Source organism: Hydra vulgaris, chromosome 05 (genome assembly GCF_038396675.1).
Source record: "Hydra vulgaris chromosome 05, alternate assembly HydraT2T_AEP".
Taxonomy (NCBI): domain Eukaryota; kingdom Metazoa; phylum Cnidaria; class Hydrozoa; order Anthoathecata; family Hydridae; genus Hydra; species Hydra vulgaris.
In genome coordinates, this window is record NC_088924.1 from 14,345,001 (window position 1) to 14,354,187 (window position 9,187).

The following is a 9,187-nucleotide window of genomic DNA, read 5'->3' on the forward strand; positions in this document are numbered from 1 at the left end:
TATAAACTATAATTTGAACCTTTTAAATTATTTAGGTAATTAACTTTTTCGTAAAAACTTACTCGTAAAAGTAAAATAAGAGTCCGTAAAAGAACCATCCCTAATAGTAGAATGTTTTATTGTATAATTTTTTAGAATTTAAACTTAAAGTTAAACTTTATCTAGGGTTTGTTAAGAATGTTTTATTAACTAATTTTATAGAGTTTAAACTTCAGGTTAAACTTCATTAAAGTGTGGTTTATATATTGGCAAATGTTAAAATAGAGTTTATTAATATCAAAAACTTTGTTACAAAATAATCCTTAAAATTGGGTTTATTAAAATCAGTGTTTTAATATGTAACATTGTCGATATTTTTTGTTAATTTTCATTATAATGTCGTGCTACATTTTTTTTTTTTAGTGACTAATTTGGTATATGTATATAAAGATATTGATATTAGAAAATGCTATGTTGAGAGCATAAAAGCAAGCTATGTTTGTTTTATATATCAATAGTTTTATCTTAATATGTAGTTGTAGAAAAACCTTATTATTACATTTTCGATAAACCTATAGGTTTATCGAAAATGTAATAAAAATTCTAATATTGTGTTATCTCCATAAAATGCTCAAATAGAATTAAATGTTTTTGTGCCAATTAAAAAAATTTAGTTTTTTTCTCACTTATATTTTTCTTCTTTGTTGTCCAGACAACATTCCTGTCACAGTTTTACAATTGAATTCTCCAGATCTCTCTAAATTGCTCGTTAAACTATTCAACAAGTTCTTAACTAAATCTAGAATTGTTATTTTTGTAACTCTTTTTAATTTTCATCATTATAACTTATAAAAATTAAATTGAAGTATTAACTTGTAAATATATAAGTTAATATTAAAATTCAGATATATTTTCAAAATTCCACACCAAAATTTTGATTTTTTGTTTTTCTTTGTTTTTATAATTAGAAGCTTGGAACTGGATTTAGAAGCCTGGGACTTGAAGCAATATACATACTATTAAGATCATCTTTAAAAACAATTAAAAAAAAAATATTCTTATCATATTTTAGGTTGCCTGAATGTTTAAATATGAACGTTTCTCATCATTTTATATTTTTGTATGTTCATGTCGCAATTGTTTTGAAAAGTATACAATAATTTTAAAAACGCTATACTCTAGCAAGAAATATTTGATGACAGCTAATTCTCATTGAAATTTTAATATGAGTTATGGAGATAAAGAATTTCATTTGAAATACTCACAAGCAATTTATTATCATACGAATAACTACAAGAACTTCTGCAAGTTTCAGTGCGTGACTTTTCGGAAATGCTCATATATCAAAAATTTGTTACTTTAAACGTTATAAATTGTTAAACTTTGATAATTTTTTTTATACTTAAAAGAATGCGTTGGAGGCTTTTCCAGACCCGTAGAGTAGACAGTACGAGCGACAGTACGAGCGACAGTACGAGTAGACAGTACGAGCAATTGCACCGGGCGCAATGGGTTTAAAACCTAGCAAGCTTTCTATAGCGGAAGTTTAGTAGAAATTTTATGGACATTTTGAGCGGACCACTGTAGTATTGTTCATCCTTCACTCAGTGGGCCATTAGTGGCAGCCGTCAAATGTGGCTAACCGATGACTAGCCACTATTAACATGTCGGAAAGTTATCGGCTTGCCATTTATAGCAACTGCCACTAATGTTAATCCATTAAGTAACCAATGAGCAAAACTCCAATGAACCGCTAAAAATTGTCTATATAAATCCACTGAAAGTCTACTAAAAAAATGTTTGCTAAGAAGTTTAAAGGGACGCAAAAACTAAAAAAAAAATAATTTTTATTTTCTTGTTTTACTTTTGTTTTAAAGCTCATAAATTATATAGTTAAAATTTTTAACTAGGATGAAATCACTGATCTCAAAATATAACTTTATTTTACATTTTGAGATCAGTGGTTTATATGTACGAATTATTATTTTATGACATGTCAATAATCAACAAATAAAAACATTTATCTCAATTATTTGTTATTTACAAGTATAAAAGCTTAAAAACTTGATTTCTTTTATTTCTAATTTTTATAGTAAATTCTTTATTTACATTGTTAACATTTGATGAAGCTTTATCGTAGAGAATCCCTAATAGGTTTACACCTTTTAGGGATTCTCTACGAAAAGACCTTTTTTCTTAATAACGGTCATGTAATTTTTTATTAAACTCTTCTATAGTATGTTTGATAACGGATTGTTTTTTTAATTTAATGAAGAAAAAGTAAACAGCAAAAAAAAAAGTAATCAGTTTTATTTAGTTTTTCAGTTAACCAAAACAAGTTACCAGGCCGGTAACAATTAAAAAACTACCGGCTTTCTTCTCGCCCAACAAAGTTTTTTACATGATATAATTATTATTCATTATTATTACAATTATTAATCTTTATTACTCTTTATGGGTAAAAACTATTATACAACCTAAAGTTGTCTTAAAATTTAATTTTGAAATAACTAAACAAAGACGTATACGAATAACAAAACTGTTAAGTCTAAGGTACTTAAGTAAACTGCTATCCACCTTAGTATAAATCACTTGTCAAGTGATTTTTAACGTGTTATTGTAATGTGACGTTTTTTATTTTTGGTATTGATGATCTGTATCGGTTAGGTACTTCGTACCTGATACATCGGTTCAAAAAAGAGACCAACAAGATTTAAATTTTTCTTTTTTAACAAGATGCTCCAAAAATTCCTCACAGCTTTATCACAGTGCACCGCGAAAGAGCATTTAACAAGGAAGTTCACTCTCCACTTTGGTTCTGAGCCAAAAATTTAATCACTGCACTACGGCTGTTATAAATTAATTATTGAACTACGGCTGCTATAAATTAATCATTGCACTACGGCTGCTATAAATTAATCATTGCACTACGCCTGCTATAAATCAATGGTCAAATAACAAAAATAATTTATATGAGTCAAATTTTATAAAAAACTTAGAAACTGTGGTTATGTAAAGCAAAAAAAAAGTTAAATCCGTTATTTAGCTTGGATTATGTTTAAAACAACGGTTTTTGTGTGGGTGGAATAGTTTTTTTCATAAAACCATTCCACCCACAAGTACGTTAAAAGAAGATTTAACTTTTGCGGCTCCGAACACCGTAATATTTATAAACTACACGCCTAAATAAAATTAAAAAAAAAAAAAACTACGCCATTGGATTCAATATGTTTTTATTTGCAAACTTTATTGAGTTGAAATTTACTAGCTTATGCAAGTTGCTTGGCAACCACAAACAAGAGATCAAAATACAAGTATAATATTTAAATAAGAATTATCTACCTTAAAATTCAATTTTATTGAATTTTAAGGTAGTTGCTGGAAAAAGAGAAATTAAAAAGATAAAATGGATTTAGTAAAAGAACAAAAAAATATTGTAATAGTAAACCTAACAGTCATAAAACATTCTCAAAACTCTCCAGTCGCATTACTTCTATTAATCATTAAGCGCCTTAACTATTACCAGGTTTTAATTAAACCTGTATGGTTAATTAAAGAACATTGAATGTGATTTAAACTTTGATACTTGACTGTGAATTAAACTTTGATACTGTTGAGTGTGACATCACTTGAAGATTCATAAAAATAAACATTTAAATAATAGTGTATTTTTATTATGTTCAAAAATACACATTGTACATTAAATCAAGATATCGCCGATTTGTAACTTCTAAAAGTATTATAACCAGTGGGCATTGGATGTCCTAAGACGTCTATCAGATGTCCATTCGACGTCCAATGCCCACTAGGAATTTGTTTTGATGTGCAATACATCTTTTTAAAATCATTTAAAACAAATTTTTATATTATAAATTATTTTGAGTTTCCAGATTTAGAGTATAATAATTTTGTAATAACAACGGTATTAAAACCTTGCAAATTTAATAAAATATGATTTTATAATCTTTTCATTCTTAGAACAAAGTTCATCAGCAGCTATTAGGCCGTAATATTTTGATCCTGAAACTTGATTTAAAAACTTTTTTATCATAATTTACTAAAAAAGTGATAGACATTTTCATGTGTTAAAGATTAGGTATGACAAAAATTCTTACCGTTTTTATTTGACATGATATTTGGTAAATTAAGTGAATTATTATTTTCTTTAAGAATTTCTATTCTCAAGATGACTAGTTAACCCAGCAGTTGCTAATTTACTCTTTAAATTTAACGAGAAAACATCCTTAGGGTTCACGTGGAGATATACTTTTAGTTATATTGAAATTAAGCAATAAATGTTTTCGGCCGATTATAAACTATGCATTTTCTTTGTCTGTCTTGTTCTCTCAACTATTTCAGATATAGCTAGTAAAAAAAAACATTTAATTAGATTCAGTCAACTCACCTAAATATATATATTAAACAAAATATTAAAAAACAGTAGCAATAACAACACCAACAACAACAACAACAACAACAACAACAACAACAACAACAACAGCAGCAACAACAACAACAACGACAAGAGTAACAACAACAACAATCCGAAAAAAACGCACTGTATATTTAATACTACTGTATATTTAATACTATTTAATTACATTCTATAGATATTTTATCAATTATTTTAATCTATTATTTAAAATATATATATACATATATATATATATATATATATATATATATATATATATATATATATATATATATATATATATATATATATATATATATATATATATATATATATATATATATATATATATATATATATATATATATATATATATATATTTTAAATTTGATTTCACACTTCACAAATTTTATTTGAAGTTTTTAAGCAATACTTTATCTAATAAAAGGCTTAAGGAAATCTTTTTTTATCCCGTAAAGTTATATAACAAATGTTCTTTACAGTAAAATTTTAACTTAGGACACGCTATATTTACTAATACAGTTTTTTTTCAAACTCGAGCATTCTGATCCGCAAATGAACGAGCTGGGAAGCGCAAACAGTAAATACGAAAGTAAACGTATTTACTGCTAAGAAATAATATAATAAAGTTTTAAAAATTATAAAAATGTAAAAAATATATACGATTATTTACTTAAAAAGTACTTAGTTTCGATTTCGATTTCGTGATTTTTACATTTTCAAATAATAGTTAAACAAATTTGTTGATAAGTTAACTTTAAGTTGATAAGTTAACAAGAAAGAGCTTTTCTTCAATAATAAATAAGAAAAACGTAAATTTTTCATAAAATGCCAAAATTATCTTAAATTTTATTAAACTATTAGCTGAGATCGGACCTGTAAAAATACGGGTCTTTGTAAATCTATTTCAAACCGAACTTTTCTATACTTTTTCATTATATCGTACACCCAGATCAAGGGTACAACTAGTCAAAAAGTGTCAAACTGAGAAACTCAGGGTTAAAGTTTTAAGTTTTTAATATTTTTTCCCACTAAGAGTGCCATTTGTATCTGTCATTTTGTAAACATTCGTTTTAGACTTGTGGTATTTTGTCACCATGTACAACACATAACATACTATCAAATGACATTCCTAACTCAATATTCATAATTTTTGACTTGTGACACCTTTGATCTGGGTGTACGATATATCCTAGTTTTCCAGACCCGTAAAATACGGGTCTTTACCAAACCTACCATTTCTATACATATATATTCCACACCAATTATTTATATACCTATTTCTGATTTACTTCAATATTTTTTAGTAAAATAACTCATTGTAAAAAAAAAACATTAAAGAGCAAAAAACTTAACATGCACCTTTGTTCCCCTTTTTTATTTTGTGCACCTTTTTCACATACGCTTACAAGAGACTTATGATTAAGTTTTTTTTCTGCTAAATAAATTTTATTGATAGCTCAGTGGTTAAGTTCGCTGTCATAAGTTTTGTTTTGGAGGGTTTAAGACCTCTACTCAGCGTAATAAATTTTGAAATTTCTTTTAATCTTGCTTATAAATTTATAGCAAAAAAGATTTCTAAAAGTTAAAACAATATTTTAAAGTTTTCTCTCTTTATAGATATATTATACGCGATTATTCCATAAAATGCCTGCAAACTCAACATATGCTTAAGACGTTTACACTTACAAACGTTTGTACGTAATATTATACAAATGGAATTAAGAAGATCATAGACCACTAAAACATAGTTATAAAAAAAAAAGTTCATTCTTGTGATTATAATTAAAAACTTAAGAATAATAGCCTCAGCTATTAAACTATTCTAAAATTTTGCACCTTGACGTCGGTTTGCGGCAAAATAAACCTTTTTCGTCAAGTTTCCTTTTGCATTTATTTTACATTTTTTGATTAATTTTAATTATGTTGCATACAATTGCATAAAAATATATATAACTGGTACAGATATATCATTTCACGGATAAGAGACTGTATTTTTTACAATAGTAATAAATAAATAGTTTTTGCCTTCATTAGAATATATCCCATAAAAATATAATTCATACATATATCTTTAAAAGGAGTTTTTTTTTAAATTAAAATACAAGCTTATTTCTAGTTAGTTTTTTTTATTTTTTGCCAAAAAGTGACGTCACATATAAAAAAAAAACTGGGGCTTCTACGATTTACGAAAAAGCCTCGTCCATCATTTTTAATGGTCTAAGAAGCAGATAGCGTATTTTTAGCAACCAGAAGTTATCAAGAGAGGTACAAATCTAAAATTGAAATTTTAAATTTTCCACTTGAATTAGACAATATGTTTCGCATTTTTCCAATCTTGGCAATTTTTTCAAATTTAATAACATTCTACAAATAATCAAAACAAAACAGCTTGAGCAAAAAAGATTTGTAATTATTAGAAAAGTTTACTTATTTTACACACGATCCTGAATAAAACGTTTTATAAGTGGGTTTTTAAATTTTATAAACAATATGTATAAACAAATAACATATTTGTTTATATATATATATATCGTTTATATAGTGATGTGTAAACGCCAAACTTGCCTTTCCAACAAAGTTTTAAAAAAATTAGCTTTATATTAAAAAACGATTTATATAGTGTTTCTTTGTAAACACCAATATACTATACTTAATATTTTTAAGTGAACTGAACTGCAATTACTTTTAATTTTTTTGGTTTAGTAGCTTTTGTTAAGAGCTTTGAAATTTTGCGTGAAACTATCTTATTTCAACATATTCGTCGTATTATCCATACTGCAGCCGTTTTTCCAAACGTTGGTAAAACGGCTGCGTTATGGCTAGCTTATTTTGTAAAAAAAGTCAAAAACGTTGGTTTTTAACTTTTTTTACAAAATAAGCTGGTTTAGATGTCTACAAACGTTAATGAATACATATTTTCAAAGTGTTCTGAAAATATTCATAAAAGTTATTAGTTTCAAAAAACGTTTTACAAAGACTTTCTCATAATAATTTTTTTTAATGCGTTTTTCTCGAAATAAGTAATATGCTTATTAAGGCGTTTTGAAAAACGGCTGCAGCATTTATTTATAGAGAAAAAAACTTTTAATTGAAAACCTCAGAATGAAAATCTCAAACGTCACAAACAATTTTTTTTTTAGAACAGCATTTAAACTATTGATGTTTTTCAAAAGTACCTTTTTTTTTTGACAGTCAATTTAAAGGACATAATTTTTAAAGAAACAACAACAAGAGCCATTACATGGACTTATATATGAGGCGCAAGAGGAGATAAAGTACCAAGTCTATGAAATGGAGTTATTCACACATCTGCATAGAGTTAGGATTAAGCTTCAAAACAAAACAAAAATCAGCTCGATCATTATCAGCAATTCTATAGAGTTTTGAATGGAACATTTTGAAGTATGATATACTTTAAAATTGTGTAACTATCACATGTTAATAAAGTTAGTGTTTATTTTGAATTTTTTTCTATATTAGTATGTTAGAAATGAAAACCTTTTACAATAAATATTTTTTAAGATTATTAACAAAAAGTAGAGTTTTACTTCTACATAGTGTCAATATGAAGAGGTACCAGGTACGATAATTAAGTTAATAAATACTTTGAATTGTTCATACATTTTGTATGTTTATTATCAATTGCAAACCAATTACAACAATCATTTTTCAAGATTTTTAACAGAAACTCAGTTAAAAATAAAAAAGTTAAAAAAGCAAACTAAGTTATAGAAGTTTACAATGTTCTTGTAAACATAAGGTCTGTTCTACAGCAATATTAGCCACAAATTTAAACAAAAAATCTGAACTTAATTATAGAAGAATTTGTAAACATAAAAATCCCAAAAAAAATTTATTGAGAATCCGCGCGTCTTTGCGGGAACACAGGTAAACCTTTTAAAACTTTGTTGATATGTCCCAACATCTTGCAATAAAAACAGGATGCGCGCCTCCGCTTTAACGGTGGTAATCCAGTAGCTAAGGAGGATTCCTGTAGATCAGCAATCCTTCGAGGATTCGTTTTGGTGATGCAGTTGCCGCTCGAGTTACTTTTCTAACTGTAGCAATCAGAGGAACTTCGTTGTGAACCATAGCTGCCTAAGTTCCTTCGCTTTGTTATATCTGGCTTGTGCATAAGTGATCCTTTCACTGAAGGGTTTTGAACATACCGAGTTCCTTCCACGTTCTGGCACAAGTACTCGAATATTATCAAACAAGTACCATTGTTTTTCGGGTGAAACTGGCAATGGTGGAATGATGTCAGGAATATCAATGCTCTTAATGTCGTCGGTTCGCCATACATTAAAAACCACATCCGGACTCTTACAATGCATCTTACAAGTAACTATTTTTGGTTTTGAATAATCAAAAGTGAACGAGTGCCATTGTTTAATGTTCGGAATCATTTTAAAAGACGATGACAAAACGTCTTACCAGTAGGAACAAAAAAGTCACCGTGTTCATTCTGATTGGTGTACTTGCTACGATGCAATTTGCAAGATCTTCTACTGAAGCGACCTCTGATTGTTGAAATTTTACCTTAAGTTTCCCGAAACTTGCGTCGGGGGAATTTTGTATGCCCAACGGACAAAAACATAACTGTTATTTTCTTATTTAATCAAACTGCCACACGCCAGGATAAATAGTCCATGAAAACGTTGTTCTTATTTTGTCCGACACAACTGTCCGCATGAAATACTATCGTGTTTTGAGTTATATCATTTAGGTAGTGATGCAGCATACTTATTATGCAATTGGCACCATTGCCCG

At 27.5% G+C, this 9,187-nt stretch overlaps 1 protein-coding gene across 2 annotated transcripts in view; it reads right to left on the reverse strand.

Annotated features, from left to right (window-relative positions):
- Positions 1-4,346, reverse strand: part of LOC136080602 (leucine-rich repeat serine/threonine-protein kinase 2-like) — a 112,751-nt gene extending 108,405 nt beyond the window's left edge. For both annotated transcript variants that reach the window (XM_065797457.1, XM_065797455.1), the window contains exon 1: positions 4,095-4,346. In XM_065797457.1, the coding sequence (XP_065653529.1) occupies positions 4,095-4,110 (16 nt within the window). In that variant the 5' untranslated portion in view covers positions 4,111-4,346. The remainder of the gene's footprint in view (positions 1-4,094) is intronic.
- Between the last annotated feature and the right edge of the window lie 4,841 nt (positions 4,347-9,187).